The 17034-nt window shown below is 40.0% G+C and overlaps 2 protein-coding genes and 1 long non-coding RNA gene across 6 annotated transcripts in view; all 3 read left to right on the top strand.

The window, feature by feature from the left end:
- Positions 1 to 1309: 1309 nt before the first annotated feature.
- Positions 1310 to 7350, top strand: LOC126621129 (uncharacterized). 2 transcript variants are annotated; one of them, XM_050289518.1, is made up of 3 exons: positions 1310 to 1594; positions 6138 to 6204; positions 7041 to 7350. In XM_050289518.1, exons 1-3 carry the CDS (start codon positions 1366 to 1368, stop codon positions 7045 to 7047), a joined length of 303 nt encoding a protein of 100 aa, XP_050145475.1. In that variant the 5' UTR covers positions 1310 to 1365; the 3' UTR covers positions 7048 to 7350. The 2 variants fall into 2 exon arrangements, with proteins under 2 accessions (XP_050145475.1, XP_050145481.1); XM_050289524.1 differs by lacking the exon at positions 6138 to 6204.
- A 163-nt stretch (positions 7351 to 7513) lies between these two features.
- Positions 7514 to 12628, top strand: LOC126621088 (probable methyltransferase PMT26). The gene is made up of 9 exons (XM_050289487.1): positions 7514 to 7738; positions 8069 to 9201; positions 9279 to 9428; positions 9898 to 10168; positions 10603 to 10713; positions 10812 to 10986; positions 11337 to 11609; positions 11836 to 12030; positions 12134 to 12628. Exons 2-9 carry the CDS (start codon positions 8083 to 8085, stop codon positions 12360 to 12362), a joined length of 2523 nt encoding a protein of 840 aa, XP_050145444.1. The 5' UTR covers positions 7514 to 7738; positions 8069 to 8082; the 3' UTR covers positions 12363 to 12628.
- A 1060-nt stretch (positions 12629 to 13688) lies between these two features.
- LOC126621225 (uncharacterized) overlaps positions 13689 to 17034 on the top strand; it is a 43669-nt gene continuing 40323 nt past the window's right edge. For 2 of the 3 annotated variants that reach the window (XR_007622854.1, XR_007622853.1), the window contains exons 1-5: positions 13689 to 13960; positions 14062 to 14130; positions 14223 to 14321; positions 14929 to 14987; positions 16290 to 16359. This is a non-coding gene — a long non-coding RNA (uncharacterized LOC126621225). Of the gene's footprint in view, positions 13961 to 14061; positions 14131 to 14222; positions 14322 to 14928; positions 14988 to 16289; positions 16360 to 16575; positions 16610 to 17034 lie in introns of all 3 variants that reach the window. The other variant, XR_007622855.1, reaches the window with a different exon arrangement.

The raw sequence follows: 17034 nt of genomic DNA, 5'->3' as shown, positions 1-17034 counted from the left end.
ATCGTTTCCGCTTGCGTTATGGTTACGTCACGCTCACGTGACGGCCAGCACGTCCTAGTCTTCGGGTTAGGGTGTGTCAGTTTGGTATCAGAGCATAGGTTGCAGTCCTGTATAACTAATGAGTTCTGCGATTGATTTTTGATGTTTTCTGTCAGAATTATGCCGCCTCGTAGAGATCCTCGCCGTGCTGCTGAGCCTAATTTCCCCGATATAGACCAGTTAGGGGAAGCAATGGCTCGGGCTTTTCAGGCTAATATCCGTCCTCCTCAGAGAACGCTCGTAGAGATGATGTATAATCTGAAATTGGAAACCTTTGAGGGAAATGAAGGTTATGAGGGGGCAGAAAAGTGGTTGGATCGGATTGAGCAGACCTTTCAAGTGATGCAAAGTCAGGGAAACCTGCCAGCTAATAGATGGGTGGAGACCACCACCTGGTTTTTGGGCCGTGAGCCAGCGGCGTGGTGGATAAATCAGTCGAGGCACATGGCACCTGAAAGGGCAGCCGAATGGGAGGTATTTAAGGAAAATTTTATGAAGAGATTTGTTCCTCCGGAATATATAGATCGCAAGAAACAGGAATTCACCAGGCTGAAGCAGAGAAATATGTCTGCACATGAGTACTACAGGAAGTTTACTGATTTATCCCGTTATGATTCTGATTTAGCGGGTAATCAAGCAGAAATGCTTCGTCGTTTCAAGTTAGGATCTAAGAAGAAGTACAGAACGTTTGCCAATGCACTTCCCTGTGCCGATTATCATGAGTATTTTGAGATTCTGGTCCAGATGGAAGACTCTGATAATCTTCCGGACAGTGAGGATGAAGAGGATAAGGGTAATGGTCAGAAGAAAAATGATAAAGGTAAGGGTATTTCCATTCCAGGACCTCGTCAGACGCAGAATTTCAAGAAAAGTGGAATGAGTTCGAGTTCTTCCAGTGGTGGATTTAGTGCCACAGGTCCGAGGAGAGGAGGTGGTAGGTTTGGTAATGGACCTAGATTTTCTGGTCAGAGAGGCTTTGGTGGTGCTGGTAGTTCGGGTCCTCCGTTATGTCGCCGTTGTAATTTCCGACATCATGGGGAATGTAGGAGACTCAGTGGTGCATGCTTTACATGTGGTCAGACAGGACATAGAGCTATGTATTGTCCCCAGAATCAACAGAGGCCCCAGCAGCCTGTTATGCCAACATCAGCACCGACTCAACAGAACTTTAATTCAGGCAGTTATGGCCAGGGTGGTCGTGGTGGTGCTTATCACTATCAGGGTGATGCTGCTTCTTATGCTCCGGGACAGTATCACTATTCCAAGGATCCTTATTTTCAGAGTGGATATTCTCAGGATCAGGGAGGTTATACTTCATATCCGTCTATGCCAGCTAGCGGATCTCAGTGGTATCAGGGGGGTCAGCCCCAACAGAGCGGAGTTGCTGCTAGTAGTGCAGGGTCGTTTAGGCCGCCTGCCCAGGCAGGTCAAGGACGTACTCATCAGGGACGAGGTAACCAGAGTGGCAGAGGTCGTGGAGGACGACAGCCAGCTCAGGGACGTGTTAACCACATATCGCTGCAAGATGCTCAGAACCATCCAGACTTGATTATGGGTACGTTGAATGTTCTTGGTCATTTTGCTAGAGTTTTGATTGATTGTGGTGCTACACACTCTGTGATTTCTCATACATTTGCTCAAATGACACAACCTCATCCTTCACCTCTAGGGTTTGATTTAGAGTTTGCTATGCCTAGAGGGGATAAATGTTATGTTGATAGTTTTTACCCTGGGTGTCCAGTGATGGTAGATAATGTCATTATGCCTGCTAATCTCATCCCGTTAGACATCGTGGATTTTGATGTGATTTTAGGGGCGGATTGGTTGCATTATAATCGCGCCTATATAGATTGTTACGGGAAATCAGTTACTTTTCTTCGTCCTGGACTACCTGAGATTACTTTTGTGGGTGAAAGAAGTGGGGTGAGGCATGGTGTTATTTCAGCCATAAGGGTGAAGAAATTGTTATCCAAGGGTTGTCAGGGATACTTAGCACATGTGGTGTTGAATGATGTTGATTCCGGTAGTGTGGAGGAAGTCAGAGTAGTCAGACACTATCCTGATGTATTTCCAGATGATTTGCCTGGATTGCCTCCAGATAGAGATGTGGAGTTTTCGATTGAATTGCTTCCAGGTACGAACCCTATCTCTTTGACTCCTTATAGAATGGCACCAGCGGAATTAAGAGAATTGAAAATTCAATTGCAAGAGTTAATTGATAAAGGTTTCATTCAGCCTAGTTCTTCACCTTGGGGAGCTCCAGTGTTGTTTGTAAGAAAGAAAGATGGAACTTTGAGATTGTGTATTGATTACAGGCAATTGAATCGGGCAACAATTAAAAACCGTTATCCCTTGCCTCGTATAGATGATTTGTTTGATCAGCTCAAAGGTGCCTGTGTGTTTTCTAAGATCGATTTGAGGTCTGGGTATTATCAATTAAAGATTAAAGATGAGGATGTTCATAAAACGGCTTTCAGGACTCGTTATGGGCATTATGAATTTTTGGTTATGCCATTTGGATTGACAAACGCTCCTGCAGCTTTCATGAGATTGATGAATGAAGTTTTCCAGGAATATTTAGACAGGTTTGTTATTGTTTTTATTGATGATATCCTGGTATATTCTAAGTCGAAATCAGACCATATTCGACATCTTAACTTGGTGTTAAGGAAATTGAGGGAACACCGGTTATATGCCAAGTTTAGTAAATGTCAATTTTGGCTGGATCAAGTGGCATTTTTGGGACATGTAGTATCAGTTCAGGGAATTCAAGTGGATCCTCAAAAGATAGTAGCAGTGGAAAGTTGGGAACAACCTCGAACAGTCACTGAGGTGCGGAGTTTTCTTGGCTTGGCAGGTTATTATCGACGGTTTGTTCAAGACTTTTCTATGATTGCCTTGCCATTAACGAAGTTAACCAGGAAGGATGTTAAGTTTGAATGGGATGAAAGTTGTGAGCAAAGTTTCCAGCAGTTGAAGTATTGCCTTACTCATGCACCTGTGTTAGTACTTCCTGATGATGATGGTAACTTCGAAATCTACAGTGATGCTTCTTTGAATGGTTTGGGTTGTGTTTTGATGCAGCATAGTAGAGTGATTGCCTATGCTTCTCGGCAGTTGAAGACTCATGAAAGAAACTATCCGACTCACGATCTTGAGTTGGCAGCTATTGTGTTTGCTTTGAAGATCTGGAGACACTATCTCTATGGCGAGAAATGTAAGATCTTTACAGATCATAAAAGCCTTCAGTACCTTTTCACTCAGCATGATCTTAATCTTCGTCAGAGAAGATGGTTGGAATTGTTAAGTGATTATGATTGCACGATTGAGTACCATCCGGGTCGTGCAAATGTAGTAGCTGATGCTCTGAGTAGGAAACCTCAAGGGCGACTTAATGCTTTGTATGCCAGTCGTGTTCCTCTTCTGGCAGAGTTGAGATCTACTGGAGTAGAGTTAGAATTGGAAGAGCAAAGTGAAGCTTTTCTTGCCAATTTTCAAGTCAAGCCAATTTTAATTGATCGGGTGCTTGCAGCTCAATCGTTGGATGAAGAAATTCAAGAATTGATCAGTTTAAGAAAGGAAGGGAAGAAGAAAGATCTCAGGATCCGAGGATCAGATGGTATGTTTATGCAAGAGAACAGGATGTATGTGCCTAATAATGAGGAACTGAAGAAAGAAATCTTGGATGAAGCACATTGTTCGGCTTATGCTATGCACCCAGGAGGAACTAAAATGTATCATACCATTCGACCATTTTACTATTGGCCGGGTATGAAGAGGGAGATTGCGGAGTATGTAAGTAGATGTATTGTCTGCCAGCAGGTTAAGGCTGAAAGAAAGAAGCCGTTTGGGAGATTGCAACCACTCCCTGTTCCCCAGTGGAAATGGGAGAATATAACAATGGATTTTGTGTATAAGCTGCCTCGTACACAAAATGGTTTTGATGGCATTTGGGTGGTTATAGATCGATTTACCAAATCAGCACATTTTATTCCAGTAAGGGAGAAGTACTCTTTAAATAAGTTGGCTCAGTTATTCATATCGAAGGTTGTAAAGTATCATGGTGTTCCAGTGAATATTATTTCTGATCGAGATCCAAGATTTACTTCTAAGTTTTGGACAGCTTTTCAAGAAGCCTTGGGTACTAGATTGCTTTACAGTACAGCTTATCATCCACAGACAGATGGTCAGTCAGAGAGAACTATTCAGACACTCGAGGATATGTTGAGATCCTCTGTGATGCAATTTGGCGATTCTTGGCATGATCACTTGGATTTGATGGAGTTTGCCTACAATAATAGTTTTCATTCGAGTATTGGAATGTCTCCATTTGAAGCACTTTATGGTAAAGCTTGTCGTACGCCATTATGTTGGTCAGAGGTTGGTGAAAGAATACTCGAGGGCCCAGAGATTGTGGATGAGACTACTCAGAATATTCAGGTAATTAAGTTTAACCTGAAAGTGTCCCAGGATAGGCAAAAGAGCCTAGCGGATCGACATACCACGGATAGAATGTATAATGTGGGCGACTATGTATTTCTGAAATTATCACCTTGGAGAGGTGTGGTTCGATTTGGGAAGAAAGGAAAGCTCAGTCCCAGGTACATTGGACCTTATGAGATCACTGAGAGGATTGGTGAAGTTGCTTACAGGTTGGAGCTACCTCCAGAGTTGTCTAAAGTACATAATGTGTTCCATGTCTCGATGCTTCGGCATTATGTTTCAGATCCTTCACATGTGATTCCTCCTCAACCTTTGGAAATTAATCCGGATTTGACGTATGATGAGGAACCAGTGACTATACTGGATTGGAAAGATAAGACTCTAAGGAATAAGACCGTGAGCTTGGTAAAAGTATTGTGGAGAAACCATACAGCGGAAGAAGCTACATGGGAGACAGAAGAACGGATGCGGGATATGTATCCGAGGCTATTCTATGAGTTTTGATGTTCTGGTTGATGACTGGAATTTCGGGGACGAAATTCTATAAGAAGGGGAGATTGTCACAGCCCGTCCCGGAATTTTAATTCCGAGGACGTGAAATGACCAATGTGACCTTAAACGGGATTAAGGTGTGTAAATGTATGACATTTGTTTTACTCTAAGATCCTAAACTAGGGTTAGATTTATATTTGTATGTGTTAAATTGTGTTTGGACTTAGGTAGGGCCTCCTACCCTCAAAATATTCCCTAAAACCCGTAACCTTTCCTTCTCTCTTATTCTTCTCAGAAAACTCTCTCTCACTCTCTCTCTTACTCTCGAACTCACGACAACCACCAAGAACCACCACAATCTTGTACCAACGTTCCATTTAAGACCACCATCGTGATCCTGAGGACTTCACGAGCTCGGGGATACCAAATTCAGGTGAGTTCCATTTCAAAAACCCTAGTTTCTAAAGATCCCGTGAAATGGCACTATTCATGACCTTCTAAATGACTACGTTTTAGGCTAAAACAAGCTCACAGTGAGCTTAAGGAGGTCACGAGGAGGCTCGGAGTGCCTCGTTTGAACAAAATGGATGTCGGGATCACTGGTTTCGAGGTTGGCCGAATTTTGTGAAATTTGGAAAGGTAAGATCTTGTTGTTTTTAGACCTTAAAAACCTTCCAACGTGATAGTAGGTGTTAAATGCTTCATTTTGGTATGCGAAGAAATTGGACGAAAAACGAGTGAGAATAGTTAAATAGAAAATTTTCCCAGTTTTCCGGTGACCGGAGTCCGGCGAGGGTCCATCGGAGAAGAAACAGGAATATTCCGTTAGTTCTAACGGAATATTCCTAACGCCGTTAACGGTACCGTTGGGTTTTTAACGGAATATTCTCGGAATATTCCTAACGCCGTTCACTGTAGCCGTCAGTGTGCAACGCACGTGGCGGCGCGTGGGGGTGCGTAGGTCCGTGCCACGTCAGGCGCGTGGGGGCGCGTGAGACCTCCAAAAATTATTTTAAAAATATGGGGGTGATCCTGAGGTTGTGTAGGTCACGGTGGTATATTCATATACCCAATTTGAACATCATATGAAGAATTAATTACCTAGTTTGGTTTAGGTGCGTTAATTGTGCGTTAAATGACGTTTTTAGTTATTTCACTTCTAGGTGGGACTTATAACGAGGACGAGCACATCCAGGGGCGTCAAGGGGGTTACGACCCGGCGACATACCAGTGAGTGGGCATTGTTTTTATATATATACCTATATACTCGATTTCCCCAGAAATCAAAAATTAATGAAAAGTATATTGAGATGAAATGAAATATGATTTGATTGCCATGCATAGAATGTTATGAATATTATGAACTGTCGTATGATGCATATATGTAAGATGGTGCTGTGGACGCACAGGTGAGTATCAGGTGGGTATTTAATTTCTGTTATGATGATAATGATATATATTGAGCTCAAATCCTGCACCATGGTTTAGTGCTTATAGTATTCACCGCATCGCACGCTCGCCTTGGATCCAAGTAGATGCTGGTCGCACAGTCCACGCGGAGTGGGTGCGACGGGCCAGTCGTAGAGTGTTAGTGAGATTTCGACTGGTGGGTGACTTTAGATTTATGTGTACAGATGATTGATGAGAAAAGCACTAGAGCGTAATATTAACCATTAAGTCGTACAGACTACATTAGGTGGTTCCGACTTATGTGCAGAAGGTCGGACAGGTCACAGAGGTGACTCCGGCAGAGTGAGAGTGATAGATTTTGAGCTCTAGGTTCAATCGTTCAGGGCCATTAGAGGGCCTCCGATTGATTACTTTCTTTTACCTGATTTATATTATGTCAATGCATTCATACTAAACTGCTGAATTTGGCATGGTACATTCTTTATTGAATCTGTTATAAGATTGATGATCAAGGTGGTTGAGATATATATGCTATATACTATTTTTCTGGGAAAGTATACAGGTTTTCAAAAAGGGGTTATAAATGTGGATTTATGAAATGATTTGGAAAAGCTTTATTTTCGCCCACTCACGTTTTCTGTTTTTCGCCCCTCCAGGTTCTAGTAGATAGTTGAGGCGTTGGTGGCCTACGAGGACTATTTCGACGTTCTGACAGACTAAATAAATGTAGGATTTCACCCGAGGGTGTTGTAAATTAGTTATGGTCCTACTTGACTGCACCTAGACGCTTATGCTCTGTTTATGTGTGTTTAGTACACTCTTATGCACATAGAATGCTAGGTTGTAAATAACTGCAATTAGTGGTTTTCGTTGACTCGTATTTTATTATTAAATCGTTTCCGCTTGCGTTATGGTTACGTCACGCTCACGTGACGGCCAGCACGTCCTAGTCTTCGGGTTAGGGTGTGTCATCGCACCTTTAGTTATGTCACGCCTACGTGACGGCCAACACGTTTTGATTTTAGGATCGGGTCTGTCAACTTCCCACTGTAATTCATAAAATAAAAATAAAAATAAAAATAATTGGGCCAGGAATTTTTCGAATTTAGAAAGGGAGTCCTCTCTCCTCTCTCATTCTTTCTCTCTCTCTCGTGGAGTGGAGTTGTTTGCTATTAAATCTCTTCCGCGTCCTCCATCCTCTGCCAAATCCTTACGCTTTTCTTTTTCTTTTCTTTTCTTTCGTTTTCTCATTGGAGATTGCTGATTGGAGATTATTGAAGGTCGGATAATGGAGGAATAACCCTCAACAGCACCACATATCAGATCTTCCCAAACACACAATCAAACAAACAAGGTACTTACTTACCTCCCTTCCAAAAGATTTGATCTGCTCTCCAATTTATTTGAATTTACAGTTCCGTCCGTGTTAGTTTGTTTGTTATTCTTAACCAAGATTAGGTTATTTTTGTTGCGTCAATTGGGATTCCTGCTGCTGTTTTTAGTAATCTGTTTCCCGTATTTTCCATTTTTCAGACCTTCATTGCTTTATATCCTTTTCCTTTCCTGGTACTTGCTAGGGATCTAGAGACACATTGCCGGATATGTTAATTGCTACAGATCTGGGCTACCATCATTACTTCGTTTCCTCCTAGTAATTCGCTTTTCATCTTGTTTCAATTTTCAGGTGCTGGGTCAAACATGGCCTTAGGTAAATATACTAGAGTAGATAGTAGGAGGCCCTCCTCCAATGGCTACTGCTCCACCGTCACCATTGTGGTGTTTGTGGCCTTGTGCTTGGCCGCTGTTTGGATGATGACCTCCTCCTCTGTAGTTCCCGTTCAAAATGTTGATGTGCCCCAGGAGAATAAGAGTGACCTCAACGAGCAGGACAGCAATGACGTTGGTGTCAAGGAACAAGTGAGTGACACCAATGACAGGCAATTTGAAGATAACCCGGGTGACTTACCTGACGATGCAACCAAAGGAGACAGTGATGGTGCTGCTCAGGGCGAAGATAAGGTAGAAGAGAAGTCTGAAGACTCTACTGCGGAGAGATTTGTGGAAAAGACTCAGGAGACGCCTGAGGAGAAGACTGAAGACAAGATTGAGGACAAGACTGAAGACAAGATTGAGGACAAGACTGAAGACAAGATTGAGGACAAGACTGACAAGATTGTGGAGAAGACTGAAGACAAGAGTGAGGAGAAAACTGAAGATGGTGACTCTAAGGCGGAAAATGGAGAATTGAATTCTGAAGATGCAGGAAAAAAGAGCGATGGTGGTGAGAGCAAGAAGAAATCTGATTCCAGTGATAATGATAAGAAGTCGGATGATGACAGTGATAAAAAATTAGGCAGCTCTGAAGAAATAAACGATACAGAAAAGGTGAATGGTCAGATAGAGGAGAAACTGGAGGTAACTGATACCAAGGAGGCAGATGGGGGGAAAAAGGAAAATGAGCAGGCCAAAAACGAGAGTTCAAATGAGGTATTCCCTTCTATTGCTCAGTCAGAGCTGTTGAACGAGACTACAACTCAAAATGGTTCGTGGTCAACTCAATTGGCAGAGTCAAAGAATGAGAAGGAGGCTCAGCGTACTTCTAATCAGAAGGCCAGTTACAACTGGAAAGTCTGCAATTCCACTGCTGGGCCTGATTTCATCCCCTGCCTTGACAATTTGCAAGCCATCAATAGTCTTCGAAGTACCAAGCATTACGAGCACCGGGAGAGGCACTGTCCAGAAGAGGCTCCCACCTGCCTTCTTCCTCTCCCAGAAGGATATAGACGCTCAATTGAGTGGCCAACAAGCAGGGAAAAGGTATATAACTGAATCAATGTATACATTTTTTTCCACAATTGTCCTCTTTCCTTTGTTGATAAGGTGCATTTTTGTAGATATGGTACTACAATGTTCCCCATGCCAAGCTTGCTCAAGTTAAGGGGCATCAGAATTGGGTCAAGGTTACTGGTGAATACCTTACTTTTCCGGGCGGTGGAACACAATTCAAGCGTGGTGCTCTTCATTATATAGATTTCATACAAGAGGTGAAACTTTTATGCATTTGTTATTTTTCAAATACATTCCACTTGTATGACTTTACATGCTGGTTTATTCTCTCTGTAAATATGTACGTACATTTCTTCAGATGTCTCAATGTGTGCATTCAATCCTTGTCTTCTCCCCCTCCCTAATATTTTTAATCAGCTCATGCTTTGGAGAATATGCCAGTCTTTGCTACGTCTATATTGTATTAGTGCCTATGCATTTATGATGTAGTATATGCATTTCTGTGATTCTTGTTACAGTTTAATTGACGCTCTGGTTGGATATGCAGAGTCCTAAGGAATATGTTTTTAAGAGCAGGAATTTCATCTCTAGAGTGACATGTCTTGGCAACCTATGAATTTCAAGAGTTTTGGATGTGATTTATCAGTAGAAAACAACTAGATAAGATATATCTTTCGTGTTACTGCTCATCAAAATTATGCTAACCTTGGTTCTCTTCTGTTGTAGTCTGTTCCTGATATTGCCTGGGGAAAACGCTCACGTGTTGTATTAGATGTTGGATGTGGAGTTGCAAGCTTTGGAGGCTTTCTCTTTGACAGAGATGTCCTTGCAATGTCATTGGCCCCAAAAGATGAGCATGAAGCTCAAGTTCAGTTTGCACTTGAAAGAGGAATTCCAGCCATATCTGCTGTGATGGGCACAAAGAGACTTCCCTTCCCAGGCAAAGTTTTTGATGTTGTTCACTGTGCCCGCTGCGGGGTTCCTTGGCATATAGAAGGTAGTTCTTGTGAATTGATTTACAGTGTGACATGAGATCAAGCTTAGATTGTTGTTTAAAAATGCAGTTTCCAATGTGTGAAATCCGGGGTTGTTTGGCTGAGTTTTCGATAACTGTCACACCTAGTTTAGGGTTTAGGTTAATAACTTGAAAACAATAATTTTCAGTTTTCTATTTTGTAACTTCTAAGTTGATAACTGGAAACAGATTTTTAATTTATGATGCATTTCGTTTTCAAGATTGTTTATTTCCTTGAGCAGTTTTCAAATTGTGCTGAAAATTTTGCACTGCTTTTCAGGATTTGTATGATAGAACGCTGTTTCTGAACTGACACATCAAAGAAGCCCTAGATGTTTGAGTCAGTTTTTTCTGACATAGGAGACTTATTTGGTTATTTCTTTTCATTTGGACTTTCACCAATAAACATGGTGCAGGTGGTAAGCTTCTATTGGAGCTGAATCGTGTGTTGAGACCTGGTGGTTTCTTTGTGTGGTCTGCTACTCCAATATATCAGAAGCTGGCTGAAGATGTTGAAATATGGAAAGGTACATAAGTTTTAACCTTGTATATTTGGAACTTTTGAATTGGAGTTGGTTGTTTACTACTTACTAACAAGTCTAAAATTTGTGGGAATCGTCTGCAGCCATGAAGGAACTAACAAAAGCAATATGCTGGGAACTGGTGTCAATTAGTAAGGATACAATAAATGGAGTTGGTATTGCTATATACAAAAAGCCTACTTCGAATGAGTGTTATGAGAAAAGATCACAGAATGAGCCTCCTATCTGCGCTACGTCTGATGAGCCAAATGCTGCCTGGTACACATTATATTCAGCCGATCCTTTTCCTTCATCTTTAATTTAATGTTTTCAGGGAAACACATTTTTATCCAGACTTTTGATATAGTTGCCTAAGCATTCATGGTTGAATTACTAGGTTCTGTTTCTGGCTTAATGAGATTGCTGAACTTGGAGGAAAATGGATATTCTCTGTAGACTGTAGTTCTAAAACCACATGGAAAAAAAAAATTATGATGCTTTGGAAAAGCAAAACTAAACCTCCTCACAATTGGCAATGGTGTTACTCTTGCCAAAATTTGTCTGATGCGAACCCTGAGATAACTATAATCTAAGCTCTATAGCTACCCTAATCTTAATTTTGTGTACAGGAATGTGCCATTACAAGCATGCATGCACAAAGTGCCTGTAGATGCAACAGAACGTGGGTCTGAATGGCCTGAACAATGGCCGTTGAGGTTGGACAAGCCACCTTACTGGTTGTTAAGTTCCCAAGTTGGTGTTTATGGAAAACCTGCTCCTGAGGATTTCACTGCAGACAATGAGCACTGGAAACATGTGGTGACAAAGTCATACCTGAATGGAATGGGGATTAACTGGACATCTGTTCGGAATGTTATGGACATGAGAGCTGTGTACGGAGGGTAAGAAAAATCGTTCCTTGGTTATCTTGAATAGTGTGTTTTGATGGATTCTTTTGATGCATGGAAAAATCGACCATCTTCATTATAATTGTGCTTTGTCGTTTATCTTTGTTATTGTTCTTGACATTGCCAAAGATTTGTTGTCTTAGAGGTGGTTCCTTCATAATTTTTTTTTATCTGTGAGGTAGCTTATTGCTCTATTTCTGACTTCTGGTTGTGCTTGCAGATTTGCTGCCGCTGTGAAAGATTTGAAAATTTGGGTCATGAATGTGGTCACAGTAGACTCTCCAGATACACTACCCATAATTTACGAGCGTGGTTTATATGGTATGTATCATGATTGGTGCGAATCATTTAGCACGTATCCAAGGTCTTATGATCTTATCCATTCCGACCATCTGTTTTCCAAGCTTAAAAAGAGGTGCACACTATTCCATTTCTTGTTTTCTCCACTGCAAAGCATTCATTATATGATACACCAATTTTTTACACCGTCTGACTTTGGAATGGCTTGTGAATGGCAGGTGCAATTTAGTGGCTGTAGTTGCGGAGGTTGATCGAATTCTTCGACCTGAGGGAACCCTTATCGTGCGAGACGAGGTTGGGACTATTAATGAGCTGGAGAACATGGTGAGGTCGATGCAGTGGGAGGTTCGCATGACCTATTCAAAGGACAAGGAGGGATTGCTCTGTGTGAAGAAGTCCATCTGGCGGCCCAAAGAGTCGGAGACACTCCAGTATGCTATCGCTTAAGCGTGGTGGCCGGAAGTGGCTGCTGGCATTGCTGAGAATATAATAGTTGCACATTCTTTTTTTGTTTTGGTTGCTATCGAAATTCATGGTAACTGTACTTTATGTTATATTAGCCTTTTGTATCATTTTAGTTGGGGCTTGTAGTGTCTCTGTAATTCTTTTGTTACAATATTTTGTTTTCGTTGTCTAGAGGTCGGTGTTTGGAATTTCACTGTAACATTACCTTACAGGTTATTGATGGAAGAAAAATGAGCACATTGTTACAATTGCATGTAAAACTAAACTATTGGTTTATAGAATAGGGTGAAATGTCGATTTATCTAAGTGAAAATTAGGTTTTTAAATTATATAATTTTTTTTCGGAAAAATTATAAGGATGTAGAAAAAGGTAAAGTTTTCATGACTAATGCTACTATGTACACTTAGGGCGTCAAACTAATGCTGTAATTTCATAAATAATCAAACTAATAAAATCTGCCAATTACATACCTAATATTAGATTTGAAGTTATTCTATTTAATTTTTCGTCAATTCAAATCACGTGACTTACATGTGATACACTTTAGAGAGTATATTGGTAGCCTTTCATAGTTTAAGGACTTATTTTCTTTGAAGAAATAGTGTATGGAATTAACTTTGAAAGATAAATTAAACGTTAAATGTGTGACCTATATGCACTATTAAGGGCTTATAGGTAAGAAAATGATGGCAATATCCTCTAAAATGAAATTAGCAATTTCTGATGAATTTAATGACTTATTTTACCGAAAAATAATTCAAATACCTAATTTTCATTGAGATAATACAGGGACTAAATCGGCAATTCACCATATATAATATTTGAGGATTTCGATTCTATTGTTGTGAAATGCTTTTGCTAGACTTGGTACTCGGCATTATTCGGATCATTTTTACTATTATTGGCTCACAATTTGTTTTTTGGAAACAAAAGTTGGAGGCCCAAAATTCGACTTTCCTTTTTTGTTTTACTATAAAATACGAGAGCATGTATGACAACCCGTCCTAAATTTTATTAATTTATAAATTTTAAAATGTGAAATTACAAATATGCTCTAAAGGCGAGGATTTTGAATTCTGTTGACCATCGTCTAGAGGAACTTATGACTTATTCTTTTAGCGTAATTGTGTAATATTCGTTAGTACGAACGCATAGTGAAAAACCGTTTGCAAATCCGAATTATAACGGTATAGATACGGACGTTTGAAGTTGTGAACTATAGATTGTGGGAATTATTTAATTCCCACATATGAGTTAAATGTTAAGTTAGTTTATTAAAAAGAGGGCCAATCAGATTTTTAAAGGGAGGGAAAAAGCAACCAATTAAGAAGAGGAAAAGAAAAGGAGGAAACAAACCTCCCCTCCCGTCTGTACACCCGCACACCCACACGAGCAAATTCCGGCGAGTTTCACCCACAACCACCCTTAATCAACTCCCCCTGAACCTAAGAACAAGACCCAATCAGTTGTAGGGTCGTTTGAACATTGAGGAAGTCGAATCGAAGAACACCCATCTTAGGGTTCCGGCGGGTTTGAGTGAAATTGGAGCTCTTCCCGGCCTATTTGGCCTTGGTCACAGGTATAAATCGATTCCTCATGTTGTGTAGATGAATTTTCATGTTTGGATCGTGTGATTTGGTGGAGAAATGAGAAAGTTATAACGATTTAAAGTTTGCCCAGTTTCCGGCGACATCCGCCACTTTCGAGGCATTTTTCGGCCAAAGCACGGCGAGATAGCCATCTTGTAAGGTACCAATTTCTTCGTCTCGTCAAGAAATATGATTTTCGTTTTTGAATCACTTGTTTTCGTTGAGTATTGACAAAGTAATGGACATTGAAAGGTTGCCCAGAAATTCCGGCGAGTTACCAGTTTTCTCGCGGACAGCCGTCTTTCAAACCATTTTCCGACAACCTCCGGCCATCATTTGGACTCCAAGATGGTATAATTTTGTTCTAAATTTCTCTAGCTTCGATTTGGTATATTATAGGTTGAATTTGGTTGAAAAACAAGTGAAATATGGAGTTCCAAAGATCGTTCAGGAAATCTGCAAAATCTGCAGATTTCAGGGAAAGTCCCATTAAGTCCACCATTTGATTAGAATAGTAATCGACAATCCGACCATTGGATCGTCACCAAAATTTAATACATTATAGTGCATAATATTTGAGGACTATAGAAACTTACAGATCATTAATCCAACATACGGATCTTCCCGAATTGGATGTGTAAGTTTATAAAATAAATGTTAACCGCCACTTGGTTTTGGCAATTGGCGGAGATCCGACCGTTGGATCGCAATGAAATTTTAGTATGTTATTCTAAAAGCATAATGTGTATCTTAGGAAGTTGCGGATTGAAAATATAATATGCGGATCTTCCAGATCGAGTTATATAGGGTTATAGACCCTACCGTCGATCTTTGATCAACGATTGACTTATGGTCAATGTGTCTCAAACTATTTTAGAATGTCCTTGAGGATGTGTTTTATGTGAATTACGTATTCTATTGATGAGGATTCTGAGATATGGTTAATAATTGGCCGCAGGCGTCGATCACTTGAGACTCCCCGATGGTTGTGCTAGGAAGTTGTAGCACGGACTCCAAGTGAGTGGATTCTTTCTTGCTCATCATATGTTTCATGATTGATAATTCAATAATGTTTTTAAATAAAACTAAGAAATTTATGCCATGACATATATATTTATATGTTATAAAATACTATGAAATGGTTGAGTTAGATTTCATCGTGATCTATCCATATGCGTATCACTATAAATGATCTTTGCGAACTACGAATGACTTGATCCCTGTTTAGGGTACTTAGGCAGTCTAACGAGACGTTAGAGGCATCCATATAAGAAATAAGATTAAATAATCGAGACCATAGCCTTGTTTAAGGAATTGAGCAATGTGTGTGGGCTTTTGGTTTTCAGTATATATTTATATACTTGGTATTTTCCCAGAAATATATTTAAATGAGATTATGCCTTGAATGCCATGCATATAAGTTTATAATTCGTATATGAATTGGTATATGATGTATTATATATAATTGTGTTGCTGTGAGCGCTCTGAAGTGCGAAGGTGAACGTAGGACATTCAGGTAAGTTCAGGTAAGTTTAAATAAATTCGAGCAAGTATATGGTATTAGATGATTGATGAGATATGTGATGAGATATGAATATGTCGTATAGGTCACTAGAGGTGACTTCGACTTATATGCTAGCCATGATTGATGAGATATGTGATGAGATATGAATATGTCGTATATGTCACTAGAGGTGACTCCGACTTATATGCTAGCCATGATTGATGAGATATGATTATGTCGTATAAGTCACTAGAGGTGACTCCGACTTATATGCTAGCCATGATTGATGAGATATGTGATGAGATATGATTATGTCGTATAGGTCACTAGAGGTGACTCCGACTTATATGCTAGCCATGATTGATGAGATATGAATATGTTGTATGGGTCACTACAGGTGAGTCTGACTTATATGTTAGCCATGATTGATGAGATATGTGATGAGATATGAATATGTCGTATAGGTCACTAGAGGTGACTCCGACTTATATGCTAGTCATGATTGATGAGATATGATTATGTCGTATAGGTCACTAGAGGTGACTCTGACTTATATGCTAGCCATGATTGATGAGATATGTGATGACATATGATTATGTCGTATAGGTCACTAGAGGTGACTATGACTTGCGTACTATTATGAGTTATTAATCGTATGATTATTTGATATTATTGATGAGATGCTGTGTTGTGTTGCATTATGATTTCTCTGGAAATTATACAGGTGTTGTAACGAGGGATTACATGTGTTATATGTTTTCTATTAGTATTTTACTTACATGGCCACTCACCCTTGTCTTGTTTTCACCCTCCAGGTATTATTAGTTGAGTTTTATTATCACCAAAGACTCGCGGTGATTCTTAGTATCGGAGACTATTTCGAGGGTACGATTCTTATATCAATTTTTTTTTTCTGTACTTGCTTATGCTCTAACATCACTTGTGAAGTGGGTCCATTCCCGCTCACCAGTGCACTCTGGTATTTAGGCATTCTTAGGTTTAAAATTATTCACAATTTTCCACACCATCACACTTTATGGCTTCGTCACCTTCTAGGTGTCGGCCAACATAGCTTGATTCGGAGTCTTATGGACATTTCAGGTCAGAGTGTGCCAGCATGTTAGAAGCTAGTATTGTAAGTTTGATATACATTGTAATTGAATTAAAGTCTTATTTCCAAGCCAAAACTAGATGGTAGTCGAGTTGACGTGAGTCATTTTACAACGTTGAATAAAATTAGAGGTAAGACCTTGTAGCGATGAGGCATGCCACATAATATAAATGTTCTTCTGTCACCTGAACATCAAAAATTGAATAGTCACTTATTTTTGGATTTGATATCAAGAGTGGAGGTTAAATAGATGTGCTTTTTTAAGGTTTTGATCTCGATCTTTGATATCAAATTTAATTAAATTCAAAGTCAGATGATTATGAATCTTTAATCACTAAGTGACCAAGAGAATGAGATTGTGCCACGTAATAGAGGCACATGATGTGAAATAAAACAGCACTCAAATTAAACCCTCTTATTGACAATTCTAGTAAAGATGTAAGTAGGGA

This window comes from Malus sylvestris, chromosome 1 (assembly GCF_916048215.2).
Source record: "Malus sylvestris chromosome 1, drMalSylv7.2, whole genome shotgun sequence".
Lineage (NCBI taxonomy): Eukaryota > Viridiplantae > Streptophyta > Magnoliopsida > Rosales > Rosaceae > Malus > Malus sylvestris.
This window is presented reverse-complemented; position numbering and strand designations above follow the sequence as displayed.

Bases quoted from the DNA above. Each gene is read 5' to 3' on its own strand.
- LOC126621129 (XM_050289518.1), top strand. From the start codon at position 1,366: ATGCCAGCTAGCGGATCTCAGTGGTATCAGGGGGGTCAGCCCCAACAG. The intron at 1,595-6,137 runs GTACGTTGAATG...TTTCACTTCTAG, and splicing joins CCATCCAGACTTGATTATGG to GTGGGACTTATAACGAGGAC.
- LOC126621088 (XM_050289487.1), top strand. From the start codon at position 8,083: ATGGCCTTAGGTAAATATACTAGAGTAGATAGTAGGAGGCCCTCCTCC. The intron at 10,169-10,602 runs GTAGTTCTTGTG...AACATGGTGCAG, and splicing joins GGTTCCTTGGCATATAGAAG to GTGGTAAGCTTCTATTGGAG. The intron at 10,714-10,811 runs GTACATAAGTTT...AATCGTCTGCAG, and splicing joins AGATGTTGAAATATGGAAAG to CCATGAAGGAACTAACAAAA.